This window comes from Saccopteryx bilineata, chromosome 4, assembly GCF_036850765.1.
Source record: "Saccopteryx bilineata isolate mSacBil1 chromosome 4, mSacBil1_pri_phased_curated, whole genome shotgun sequence".
Classification (NCBI taxonomy): domain Eukaryota; kingdom Metazoa; phylum Chordata; class Mammalia; order Chiroptera; family Emballonuridae; genus Saccopteryx; species Saccopteryx bilineata.
The window spans coordinates 71653325-71667729 of record NC_089493.1 but is presented as its reverse complement, the minus strand read 5'-3'; the positions used below and the strand labels follow the sequence as shown (position 1 = coordinate 71667729).

Genomic DNA, 14405 nt, shown 5'->3' with positions numbered 1-14405 from the left:
TTTCTCTGATTTATATAATTATCTTAAGAGCCTTTGGATTTTTCAAAGCAACTAAACATTCTAGGGCCAATAGTTTAATAACATAATACTAATTATCATTATTGTTGAAAGTCCAATATATGTCAGACACTATAGACATCATTACATTTAATTCTTATACAACTCTACAAAGTAAGGGCTGTTTTTTTACAGATGACAAGGATCCAAAGACGAAATGACTTGTCCAAGATCACAATACGTATACTTTAGTTAGTAGTGTGAAGGAGAAAACCACAGGCCCCGAATGGACTCATGGTACTAAGCCTAGACTTAATACCTAACCTGGTTGCTGTTTCAACCTTCTCCAGGAATGTAATCATAATCAGTCACTGTAATTTTCTGGTCGGTACAATGAGCAATTTCTCACATGGGCCCCCTGCAATCTGAAAAGGAAACCGAGCCAATCAACCTGATAAGACCCCCACCTTTTCTAGGAGATGGTAACCGTGCCTGAAACAAGTATTTCTTTTATTTTGCTAATAACTTTCCTGTGCATCACAGTTTTGCCTATAAAAGCCTTCTATATTGTACAGTTTCTTGGAGTACCTCTCTATTTATTAAAAGGGATGCTGCCCAATTCATGAATCATTCAGTAAAGCCAATTAGATCTTCAAATTTGCTCAATTGAATTTTTGTTCTTTAAAAGTAGGAGGCAGAGGCGGGATTTAAACCCAAGTGTATCTAACATCAAAACTCGTGAATGTTCAGCATAAAAACTCCTCTTACCCATGTGTTACTATCTCACCTCTATTAGCACCCATGTTTCCATTTGAAAATAGGTCAAGAGGTTTAAAAAGTCTAAAATGTTAAAATGCACAATACATATGTTATATACTATTCAAATCAGAAGGTACCCAACTGGTCATCTGGTTCAACAACTTAACCTTACAGGGGCAAGAATGAATGGAGCCTTGGAGACAGAAAATACCATGTTTGAAGCAAAGTAAAGACCCAGGCCTGGAACCCAGATTTCTAACTTAAATCCCAGGTGCTTTCTCCATTCTGTCACTCTAGGCCATTTAAGACCGTGTTAGGCAAGTTGGAAAAATCTGAGGATTGAGGCCCTGGCTGGTTGGCTCAGCAGTACAGCGTCGGCCTGGTGTGCGGGGGACCCGGGTTCGATTCCCGGCCAGGGCACATAGGAGAAGCGCCCATTTGCTTCTCCACCCCCCCCCCCTTCCTCTCTGTCTCTCTCTTCCCCTCCCGCAGCCAAGGCTCCATTGGAGCAAAGATGGCCCGGGTGCTGGGGATGGCTCCTTGGCCTCTGCCCCAGGCACTAGAGTGGCAGAGGGACCCCCCGGAGGGGCAGAGCATTGCCCCCTGGTGGGCAGAGCATCGCCCCTGGTGGGCGTGCCGGGTAGATTATGTCTGACTGTCTCTCCCCGTTTCCAGCTTCAGAAAAAAAAAAATACAAAAAAAAAAATCTGAGGGATGAGAACAACTTTGCACCTCTAATATCGTGCCAATTTGTAAAGACCATCCTGGACCTTAAGTCATATGGTGGAATGAACTAACCTCTATTTTGATATAATCTTTCCATAGTTGGGAATCGTAAAATAAGATAACCACACAAATATTTACCTTTCGCTTTTTAATGGCTCTGTTTGCCCCAGGGACAGCTTCACACAGGCGACTTATTGCTTCCCTACGGAACAGAAACCGTATAAAAACTTAGCATACTATCTAGCATGTAGTTTATATTCAATAAATGTTAACAAGTGTCATGACTAAAATGTGCATACATATGTTGGTGAGGCTGACGTAAACCACCTCCCTCCACCCCTCCAGGAGAAAACAGCATGCTCAGTACTTCTGCAGTTCAAACCCAAGAAAACCCAGCAACACCTTAATACTGAAAAATTTCTTTAGAATAAGCAGTCCTACCATTCACCTTCTTCATCTCCTTTTTCCCTTGGGGTTTTCAGGGTCGGTTTTAAGCATTGTCAATTTTTAACCAAAAAAGCCGGACAGAACATTATTGTCTGGGAATATTTCACAGTTTACTTTTAGCATAATCTTCTTTGTAGTGTTATGAATAAAAAGCATCATAGTAATCATAGTATCTTAGCCCCAAAGACAATTAAATACAAGAGAGCCTGACACTAGAGGAAGTTTGAAAGGAAAGAGAGAAAACTGAACTTCAAGGTGGTCTCAAATGGAGCCTTATTGACTGAGTTACTGCTACAAGCCATTGAGCTTTCATGTAATTTCACAGAAGAAAAGAAAATCAATAACAAATTTCCTTCTTTGCTTATTTTTCTGCCCTTACTATATATTGCACTTCCTGAGAGACAGGAACCACTATAAGTCGTTGTTCCTTAATGGAAGTGGTGAATGAACTGGCGCCCTCCTCTCCAAAATTCAGTTAGAACTAAGAGCTTTTATCTCTTGGACTCAGCATTCATAACCGCCCAAGCTTTCACTTGTGTAATATGAACACTCACCTTGTGGCTTTCAATACATATATTAAACTTTCCAGAAAGCAAATGGAAATCTCTAAGCTCTTTTCCAGATCCTCCAGAGATTTTTTTTTTTTAAACAAACATTTATTTATCACAGTCTGGAGCCTGGGAAGTCCAACATCATGCACTGGCTGATTCAGTGTCTGGTGAAGACATGGATTCTCTCTTTTTTTTTTTTTTTTTTTTTAGATTTTATTTATTCATTTTAGAGAGGAGAGAGAGAGAGAGAGAGAGAGAGAGAGAGAGAGAGAGAAAGGGGGGAGGAGCAGGAAGCATCAACTCCTATATGTGCCTTGACCAGGGAAACCAGGGTTTTGTACCGGTGACCTCAGAATTCCAGGTCAACGCTTTATCCACTGCGCCACCACAGGTCAGGTCAGAGATTATTTAAATTAGTAAACTATATTAACAGTCCACACTACAGGATATATACACACACACACACATATATATTAAATCTATGTATATATATTCTATTTCATGAAAATATTTTGTTTTTACTTTTTATTTATTGATGAGAGAGAGAGAGAGAGAGAGAGAGAGAGAGAGAGGGAAACATTATTTGTTGTTCCACTTATTTATACATTCATTGGTTGAACTTTGTATGTGCCCTGAGCAGGGATTGAACCTGCAGCCTTGGTGTATCGGGACAATGCTCTAACTGAGCTACCCAACCTAAGTGAAAATATTTTCTATGAGATGTTTTTGAGGGAGGAGCAGTCAGAGAGAAGAGAGAAGAAGAAGAGAGAGAGAGAGAGAAATTCTAGTAGACACATTGAAAAGATAAGTAAAAGAATTTCCAAAGACTTTAGGCATTATTTTGGATTTATACTGCATGTTTTAATTCTGACTTGTATTTTTCTGGATAAATTAAAATCTTCTCAAAATTATTATCTTGTCTGATTTCTGCATAATTACCTGCAACCAAAAGATAGAACGACTGTTTAGCTTACTGTATTTTTTCAGGATTTCATATTTAGCATTTCTCTAGGATTCTAAACTTTATCTCTGGAGTCAAATATAAGGATAACGTACAGGGTTGGGCTCTTTTATTTGATCAATTGACGTTTTGAGTCATTTTAATGATTAATTAGTAATTAATGAGGCACATATAATTGATCCAAATTGGCCTCTGGTATTGCCAATATAATGAATGCAGGCACCCCACTGTGTTGCTGGCATTTAATAAAGAGATCTGAGAAAGGTATTACCAGACCCCTCACTCCATGAGAGCCCACTTGTCTACTGGAGTGTTTGGTCTAAAAAGCTCCTGTAGATGGTTTGAAATAAAAGCAGAAACAGGCCCTGGCTGGTTGGCTCAGCGGTAGAGCATTGGCCTGGCGTGCGGAGGACCCGGGTTCGATTCCCGGCCAGGGCACATAGGGGAGGCGCCCATTTGCTTCTCCACCCCCCCTTCCTTTCTGTCTCTCTCTTCCCTTCCCACAGCCAAGGCTCCATTGGAGCAAAGATGGCCCGGGCGCTGGGGATGGCTCCTTGGCCTCTGCCCCAGGCACTAGAGTGGCTCTGGTCCCGGCAGAGCGATGCCCCGGAGGGGCAGAGCATCACCCCTGGTGGGCGTGCTGGGTGGATCCCGGTCAGGCGCATGCGGGAGTCTGTCTGACTGTCTCTCCCCATTTCCAGCTTCAGGGAAAAAAAAAAAAAAAGCAGAAACAAAGGTGGGCATTGACCCTGCTAAGTATACGATATAATAATAGTTACTATTAGAAGTTGTTACTTTTTATATAGTACCCTGTAGTTTTACAGAGTGCTTTCCTAGACATTGTTTTTTTTTAGATTCTCACACCAACTGTCAATATCTTCTAACAAAAAGTAAAGTTGTGAATTTGAATTAAAGGGAATGCTTTATAGCATGAGCACCTTTCAAGGAGAGTGAACCTTTCTGGCAGAGTAGAGTTTGGAAATTCTAGACAGAAGGAAGAATATGTACAAAGATACCAAAACATAAATTATCATGATATGAGAGGTACTGCAAGTCCTCCTTGAGAGTGCTAGAGTATAAAGTGTGGTAGAACAAGAGTGAAAAAGAGCTCATTGGAGTCTAAAAACTTTTTTCAGAAAAGGACCAGAGAGTAAATATTTTACACTTTGCTTATTGCAACTACTCAAGCTGCCACTGTAACTCAAAAGCAGCCACAGACATTATTTGTAAACAAAGCACAGCTGTGTGCCAATAAAACTTTATTTCTAAAAATAGGTAGTTTGCTAACACATGGATTAGATAATTCACACAAAAGGAGATGGAAATAGTTCAGTTTAAAAAAAAAACCAGGAAAGTGCTGACATTCATTTACATTTTCAAATTGAAAATGAAAACAATTACAAGATACTCACTTTGTTCAGCAAAAATGAAAATTATAAATCCAGTGTTGGGAAAGATGGGAATAATCCCACTGTAGGTATATTTACCCATTGCTGGGGGCCTTGATTAGTGTTCATACAATCTTTGTAAGGAGTGAGTTGGTAAAAGATGACATAGTTCATAAAACTTATCAGAGCTTTTGACAAGAGAGGGAGAATTTGTATTGAAATAGCATTAAGTATGTATAATAAAAAAACATTTATCTGAGAGTGAAGCACCAAAACCAAAGCTTGTGGGGTACATATAAAACATACCATATCGATATGGCCACTGGGAATGTTAAGTATGAAATGAGCACTAAAGAAACCGCAAAGTGGGGGAGAACTATATAAATTGGTGGGAAGAAAAGTAAGACTTGAACGGTATATATACATTGGTAGCAGCTGCATAAAGTTAATTTTTATAAATAGTGACGCAGAAAGAGCTTAGAAACAGTGAGTTGGTTGAGGTGTGTGTGTGGTTTATTTCCTGTTTTTGATACTATAGATGTTTAGATGTACAGAGTGTATGTTTAACTTTTATTGTGCAATTGATTGGATAAATTATCTTTTAAAATATTCCAAAAAATGCAAAGTAAGTTCTCTCAGCAGAAGTTTTGCTCCTGTGTTTTGAAGATGTGAGGACACATCAAGGATGTCCCAGTGGAGAGGTGACACATTTCTCTCTTGCCAACCCCCACAGAGAGGTGAGACAGTGTTCATGTTACAGATAATAACAGATCATTATTTATCTCTCTTCTCTCATCCCAGCTTAGCCTTTAAGTCCTCCATATTTATAGCCACTAAATCCAGATTTGTTTTGCCAGTTTATTTGGTATACTTGCCTATTGCCATTTCCCAAAGTTAAATGAAGAAACAAAATCTTGACCAGACTTAGTAACACTTTTACATGAGAAATCTCTACTTCAGGAAGCATGCATGAGCAGTGTGAGCAGTGGCGGGATTCAAATAAATTAACAACCAGTTCTCTGCCTTGATGACTATTTTAAGTATAATAAAATGGTATGCCAAAAGGTAGTTTATTATTTCATGCATATAATACCTAAATAAGAACAATGAAAGAGGTACACAAAACTAGATTCGGTTATAAGAAAGAGTTTTAAAATATGAATGAAAAAATATTAAATAATACCTGACAAGAAACAATAGAAGTTATCAGCCCCTGGTTGTTTGGCACTTTTTCTCTTTACGTTTCTTTACTGAAGTAACAAGCGTGAGGAAATTAAAATGTAATATTTCATCAAAAATATAATGAGTTTGGCCCTGGCCAGTTGGCTCAGTGGTAGAGCATCGGCCTGGCGTGCAGAAGTCCCGGGTTTGATTCCTGGCCAGGGCACACAGGAGAAGCGCCCATCTGCTTCTCCACCCCTCCCCCTCTCCTTCCTCTCTGTCTCTCTCTTCCCCTCCCGCAGCCAAGGCTCCATTGGAGCAAAGATGGCCCGGGTGCTGGGGATGGCTCCTTGGCCTCTGCCCCAGGTGCTGGAGTGGCTCTGGTCGCAAAAGAGCGATGCCCCGGAAGGGCAGAGCATCGCCCCCTGGTGGGCAAAGCATCACCCCCTGGTGGGCGTGCCGGGTCGATCCCGGTGGGGCACATGCAGGAGTCTGTCTGACTGTCTCTCCCCGTTTCCAGCTTCAGAAAAATACAAAAAAATATATATATATAATGAGTTTTATGAAATGAATAAATAAATATTACAAGCATAGGTCCATCAAATTTTTTTCACCTATGAATGGAATGAACATTACTATGGGCACTTAGAATATGCTGTTGCGCAGATGAACATTAAAAAAAGAGTAAGGGCCAGTTGGCTCAGTGGTAGAGCATTGGCCCGGCGTGTGGCATGTCCCAGGTTTAATTCCCAGTCAGGGCACACAGGAGAAGCATTCATCTGCTTCTCCACCCTTCTCCCTCTTTTTCCTCTGTATCTCCCTTTTCGCTTCCCAGAGCCAAGGCTCCATTGGAGCAAAGTTGGCCCAGGCGCTGAGGACGGCTTCATGGCCTCCACCTCAGGTGCTGAAATGGCTCTGGTTGCAACCAGAGCAACGCACCAGATGGGCAGAGCATCACCCCCTAGTGGGCATGCCAGGTGGATCCCATTCGGGCACATGCGGGAGTCTGAGTTAGTCTGTCCTCCTCGCTTCTAACTTTGGAAAATACAAAAAAAAAATAGAGTAAGGAATGTAAATTTGTCATTTCTGCATTAGGCAGCTCCACAGTACCAGAGAGAGAACCCTGTTAAGGCTGCCCACCTTAGAGAGAACCCTGATTACAAGTGCCATTTTAACAACTGGTTCATCGAACTCAACAAAAAAGTAGGTATCTGTTCTGCTGAGCTGGTGCAAACCAGCTGAACCCCACCACTGGGTGTAAGGTACTGGATTAAGAAATCCCTACTTCAGAATATTGGAGCCAAAAGCCAGGGTTTTTGCTTTTTGTTTTTTAAATTTAATTTATTGGGATGACATTGGTTGGCAAAACCATACAGATTTCAAGTGTATAATTCAATAAAACTTCATCTGCACACTAATACATCATGCACCCTGTGCCCCAGGCAAAGTCTCTTTCCATCCCCATTCCCCCCACCTCCACCCACCCCACCCCACCCCCTTTCCCTCTGGCTGTCACTACACTGTTGTCTGTGTCTGTGTGCTCTATGTATATATTTGTTCTGCTTAATCCCTTCACCTTTTCTTCAGTCCCTGAACTCCCCTCCTCTCTGACAGGTGTCAGTCTGTTCGATGTATCCATGCTTCTGTTTCTATTTTGATTTGCAGTTTATTTTGTTCACTAGAGTCCACATATAAGTCAGATCATATGGTACTTGTGTTTCTCTGACTGGCTTATTTCACTTAGCATAATAATCTTTAGGTTCATCCATGCTGTTGCAAAAGGTAAGAGTGCCTTCTTTTTTATCACTGAGTAGTATTCCATTGTGTAAATGTACCACTGCTGTTTTATCCACTCATGTACTGATGGCACTTAGGCTGTAGAAAGCCAGGGTTTTAATGAAAGAGCAGCTCCCATGTATATGGCCAGTCTGAGAAATGTCATTTGTTGTTGGACATGCCTGTCCATATGCCTAAGAAGGCAAGTGCACATGTGTGTGCACAGACACATCCAGTCAGAACTTTAAAGTCAGGTGAGGCACAGGAAGCTTTACAAATTCTGAAAACTTCTTGATATACAACCTTGCTCAATAGAAAAAAGAGAAAACTTGTGCTTATGAGCTTGCTTTTAAAAAGTAGTTATATTATATACCATGTCCATAGCAGTGTTAGTCACAATAGCTAAATCATAGAAGCAACCCCACTGTCAATCCACAGGTGAATGAAAAAGCAACATGTGGTACTCTATATACACACAGTGGAATATTATTCAGACCTGAAGAGAAAGGAAATTCCTTAATATGCTACAACATGGGTGAACCCCGAGGACACTATGCTAAGTGAAATAAGGAGGTCACAGAAAGATAACTACTACGTGATTCCACTCTATATGAGGTATTTGGAGTAGTGGAAATCATAAAGACAGAAAGTGGGATGGTGGTTGCCAGGGGTGTGCGGGGAGGGGAGAATGGGGAATTATTGTTTAATGGGTATAGATTTTTAGCTTTGCAAGCTAAAAAAAGTTATGGAATTGGATGGTAATGATGGTGGTAATACAGTAAGAATTTATTTAATAGCATTGAATATATACTTCAAAATGTGTTACGATGTTAAATTTTAGCCCTGGCCGGTGGCTCAATGGATAGAGTGTCAGCCCAGCTTATGGACGTTCTGGGTTCAATTCCTGGTCAGGGCACATAGGAGAAGCAACCATCTGCTTCTCTCCTCTTTCTTCTCCTCCTTTCTCTCCCTCTTCTCCTTCTACCGCCAGTGGCTGAATTGGTTTGAGCATGGCCCCCCGGCGCTGAGGATAGCTCAGTTGGTCAGGGCATGTCAGCCTCAGGTACTAAAAATAGCTCAGTACTGGAGTATTGGCCCTAGATGGGGTTGCTGGGTAGATCCTGGTTGGAGTGCATGCAGGAGTCTGCCTCACTAACTCCCCTCCTCTCACCTAAAAAAAAAAAAAAAGAGTTAAATTTTATGTTATGTGCATTTTACCACAATAAATAAATAAAAACATATCCAAAAAACAGTTATTAATTTGAGACTCTAAAAAGAGTCACAGACTCTCCAATAAAAGGCATGTTTGTACAAACTTTTCTATACAGTACCATTTCCTTCACCACCACCTCCAGAAAACCATCTGTGGGTCCCTTGGGAATCCACAGTTACCTGGTTAAGAACCACTGCTTTAAAATAACCTCTGAAATTCTACTTTCTTTGCTGATATCAGTGTTAACACATCTCCTGAAAACCCAGCCAACCAAGACATACATGCCTGCATTCTGTTGCCTTTTTTTTACAAAAGATCTTTTCTTCCCCTCAGAAGAGGACCAAGAGATTAACTGTAATATTTTCAAGAACAAATAGTACTTTCAATGCTTTTCTGAAGTTTCAGCTTTACCCTCTGACCGAAAGCACTGACTTTACAAATGCTGAGAAAAAAGAAAACAGAACCCCAAGCAGAGATCTCTCACGGGACTGGGCTGCCCTCGCATTCCAGCTGCCCATATTTCTGCACAGCCGTTTTTCTAGAGCTGACCTCTGAGCCGTTCTGCAGCTAGCACATGTTCAGCAAACATCTTCTCTTAGAGGAGCAGAAGTTTTAGAGTTTAAATGGCTAAAGATTTCTATCCTGGGAGCCTGTACTAGAAGGAAAGGGAGAAACGCCCCAGAGTACCAACAGTGGTCACTTTGTTTATTGTTTTGCCACATGAGACAGAAGGAGAGAAGTGGGCTGATGTCAGAGAATAAGAATGCAGTTGAAGATTTGCTTTTAAGCATATAAAACTCTGCCTACACAATATGACCAAAAAAAGATATTTTGTCTATCTTAACAGAGTCCAAACTAACCAGGCAAACAAAGCTACCTTTCTTCATCAACCACTGGTCGCTACGGTACTTAAGTTCTAATTTTTCTGTGTCTTTAACCCATAAACAGTTAAGCCCTTTTGGGAGCAATGTCGCCTAAATGTCCCCTCCCTTTTATTTTTAAGTTTGGAAGGCAGTATCACAATCCAAGACAAAGTGGACCATTTAATGGGAAGAGAGGCTGTGGGACAAATTGTTTCTAGTGAATGTCAAAATGCAGTTCTTCAGTAAATAGGAAAGCCAGAAAATGTGTAACATGGAACCAGGCAAATGTCTCACTGGAACGGTGAGATGCAGCTCTCTCCACCTACACACACACACACACACACACACACTGAGTGAAGGAATGGTTTCAGTTTTGTCCAGGCTCTCTCTCTCTCTCTCTCTCTCTCTCACACACACACACATACACACACTGAGTGAAGGAGTGGTTTCAGTTTTGTCCAGGCTAACAGAAATGAGAATAAATTTTAATCACAGCAAGAGCCTTTCTAAAATAATATTTTTTAAAAAATTAGGCAAACCAAACCACCTGTATTTTCCAGGAAACTTTTCCTTACTTATAATCTCCAACATAAATCCTTAAAGAAATCAGCGATCAATGTGAAAGGGACAAGTAGTCACCAGAATGTCTCAAACGGCCTTCATATTGATGAATGAAGGGACTTGTAATTCAGATTCCACATCAGTGTGGTATTATTATGATGTTCTGATCACTCTAGGGAAACTAGTACCTTTTTTAAAAAAAAATCTGCCTTCAGAACATCAAGGCTCCATGATCTATGTGTTCAATTTCCTTCAGCTTGGTGAAATTAAAGACATTGAAGAACTTGTTCAAGCCCTCAGACAGGACATTTTAGAACATGAGCCTGCCTCCACGGTGATAAGCACACAATGAACACAGTCAATGCCCAGAGACCAGCTGAAAATGGAAAGCTTCAAACTCCCTTTGTGTTATTATTATCAAAGGGCATCGGCCATGCACTCGAGGAGGGTAGATTCAGCCCATAAAATATATCCTTTCATTTTAGAAACAGGCACTTGGGTCCCAGGGTGGTCAAATAAAACCTTTCAGTACTGCCCGCAGCATTTACTCTCACGTTGACTTATTGCTCCACTCCATTCAACCTGAATTATATTTAAAATCTGATTCTAAAGTACATTTGCAATTCTACCCAGCTCAAGCAACCACAAAACACAGGTTGCCCAGTCTACTCTGAGATTCTGCCCTTTGGCTCTGATGCAAATATCGATCCATCAATTGCACTATAACAAAGTAAAAAACCATCCTGTCCCTGGTATAGCAACTCCCCTACAAGTCTCCCCTAGTGAACTGAAATAAAGTCATTTTCTCCTATCTCCACAATGATTTCCTGTAATAGAATCACGTATTTCAAAATGCATACACTTGCTATACCCACAAACTGATGGCTTATACCCCCTTTAAAAGATTTAAAAGTGCTGTGACAATGACTCTAAAGAAATGAGGTTGAATTCATACAAAATACCCTGGAATTTGTAAATCCAAAAGACTGTTCTCCTTTACATTGGAATAAACTGGGACTCTCTAGAACAACTCTGTTTTAGACAGAATATTATGAAGGCATGTCTGTTGGAGTTGGAGAGTATACTGATCATTCAGTGTGGTCACTTAAGAGTCAAAGTTCATTTTTTTTTAAAAACCAAAACAGATCCAACTTAATGTCCCACTATATTCACCACATTTTTACTACAAATGATGTTTGTTGACTTACAAAACTTAGACCTATCTTTTATTTTTTTTTATTTTTTTTTAAATTTATTTATTTTTTACAGAGACAGTGAGTCAGAGAGAGGGATAGACTGGGACAGACAGACAGGAACGGAGAGAGATGAGAAGCATAAATCATTAGTTTTTCATTGCGCATTGCAACACCTTAGTTGTTCATTGATTGCTTTCTCATATGTGCCTTGACCGCGGGCCTTCAGCAGACCGAGTAACCCCTTGCTGGAGCCAGAGACCTTGGGTTCAAGCTGGTGGGCTTTTGCTCAAACCAGATGACCCTGCACTCAAGCTGGCGAGCTCGGGGTCTCGAACCTGGGTCCTCTGCATCCCAGTCCGATGCTCTATCCACTGCGCCACCGCCTGGTCAGGCTAGACCTATCTTTGAAAAAGGAAGATTGGCACTATTGAGATATTTTAAACAGTTCGCCATGGGCGTAGCATAGTACTGAAGAAGGCAGCAACTGGTAGGTGAATGTATGACTCCCACTACTGTTTTTTTAAAGGGGTCATTTGGCATGTATATTATAGATTTTATTTAATAATGCCATCCTTGGAAAAGAAGAAGTAAAACTATCATTATTTGCAGATGATATGATATTGTATATAGAAAACCCTAAAGTCTCAGTCAAAAAACTACTGGACCTGATAAATAAATTCAGCAAAGTGGCAGGATATAAAATCAATACTCAGAAATCAGAAGCATTTTTATACACCAACAATGAACAGTCAGAAAGAGAAATTAAGGAAACAATCCCCTTCACAATTACAACCAAAAAAATAAAGTACCTAGGAGTAAACTTAACCAAGGAGACTAAAGACTTGTACTCGGAAAATTACAAAACATTGATAAAAGAAATCAAGGAAGATACTAACAAGTGGAAGCATATACCATGCTCATGGTTAGGAAGAATAAACATCATTAAAATGTCTATATTACCCAAAGCAATTTATAAATTCAATGCAATACCAATTAAAATACCAATGACATACTTCAAAGATATAGAACACATATTCCAAAAATTTATATGGAACCAAAAAAGGACACGAATAGCCTCAGCAATCTTAAAAAAGAAGAATAAATTGGGAGGTATCACACTTCCTGATATCAAGTTATACTACAAGGCCATTGTACTCAAAACAGCCTGGTACTGGCATAAGAACAGGCATATAGATCAATGGAATAGAACAGAGAACCCAGAAATAAACCCACAGTTCTATGGACAACTGATATTTGACAAAGGAGGTAAGGAAATACAATGGAGTAAAGACAGCCTCTTTAACAAATGGTGTTGGGAAAATTGGACAGCTACCTGCAAAAAAATGAAACTAGATCACCAGCTTACACCACTCACAAAAATAAACTCAAAATGGATAAAAGACTTGAATGTAGGCCGTGAAACCATAAGCATCTTAGAAGAAAACATAGGCAGTAAGCTCTCCGACATCTCTCGGAGCAATATATTTGCTGATTTATCTCCACAGGGAAGTGAAATAAAAGACAGGATAAACAAATGGGACTATATCAAACTAAAAAGCTTTTGCACAGCTAAAGACAACAAGAACAGAATAAAAAGACAAACTACACAATAGGAGAACATATTTGACAATACGTCTGATAAGGGGTTAATAACCAAAATTTATAAAGAACTTGTAAAACTCAACACCAGGAAGACAAACAACCCAATCCAAAAATGGGCAAAAGAGATGAATAGACACTTCTCCAAAGAGGACATACAGATGGCCAATAGGCATATGAAAAAATGCTCAACATCACTAATCATTAGAGAAATGCAAATTAAAACCACAATGAGATATCACCTTACACCAGTCAGAATGGCGCTTATCAACAAAACAACACAGAATAAGTGCTGGCGAGGATGTGGAGAAAAGGGGACCCTCCTGCACTGCTGGTGGGAATGCAGACTGGTGCAGCCACTGTGGAAAACAGTATGGAGATTTCTCCAAAAACTTAAAATCGAACCGCCTTTTGACCCAGCTATCCTACTTTTAGGAATATACCCCAAGGACACCATAGAACGGCTCGAAAAGGAGAAATGCACCCGCATGTTTGTGGCAGCATTGTTCACAATAGCGAAGATCTGGAAACAGCCCAAGTGTCCGTCAGAGGACGAGTGGATTAAAAAACTTTGGTACATATATACTATGGAATACTACTCAGCCATAAGAAATGATGACATCGGATCATTTACAATAACATGGATGGACCTTGATAACATTATACGGAGTGAAATAAGTAAATCAGAAAAAAAACTGAGATGAATCCATACATAGAAGGGACATAAAAATGAGACTCAGAGACATGAATAAGAATGTGATGGCAACAGGGGCGGGGGGGGGGGGGTTGGGGGAGGGGGGAGGGGGTGAAGAAGGAGAGAGGGGTTAGGGGAGGGGAGGGGCACAAAGAAAACCAGATAGAAGGTGACAGAAGACAATTTAACTTTGCGGGAGGGGTATACAGCACAATCAAATGTCAAAATAATCTAGAGATATTTTCTCTCAACATATGTACCCTGATTTATCAATGTCACTGCATTAAATTTAATAAAAAAATATTAATATTAAAAAAAAATAATAATGCCATCCTTTTTTCTAATGTGTGTGTGCACCTCTGGAAGGAAGCAGTAACTGGCTTAGCCAGTTGAGGCCACCGTGGGAAGCAATGACAGGGCAACTGCAGCTGCACATCTGGTATTCATTGCAATAACCATTTAGGTATGTGGGAATCAATCTTGAAAGTTCTTAAGAGTCAATTGGGATGCTGG

At 40.3% G+C, this 14405-nt stretch overlaps 1 protein-coding gene across 1 annotated transcript in view; it reads right to left on the bottom strand.

Annotated features, from left to right (window-relative positions):
- The window catches only part of SHC4 (SHC adaptor protein 4), a 139240-nt gene that overhangs the window by 58759 nt on the left and 66076 nt on the right, over positions 1 to 14405 (bottom strand). Inside the window, exon 3 of the mRNA XM_066276470.1 lies at positions 1621 to 1684. Coding sequence (XP_066132567.1) covers positions 1621 to 1684 — 64 coding nt within the window. The remainder of the gene's footprint in view (positions 1 to 1620; positions 1685 to 14405) is intronic.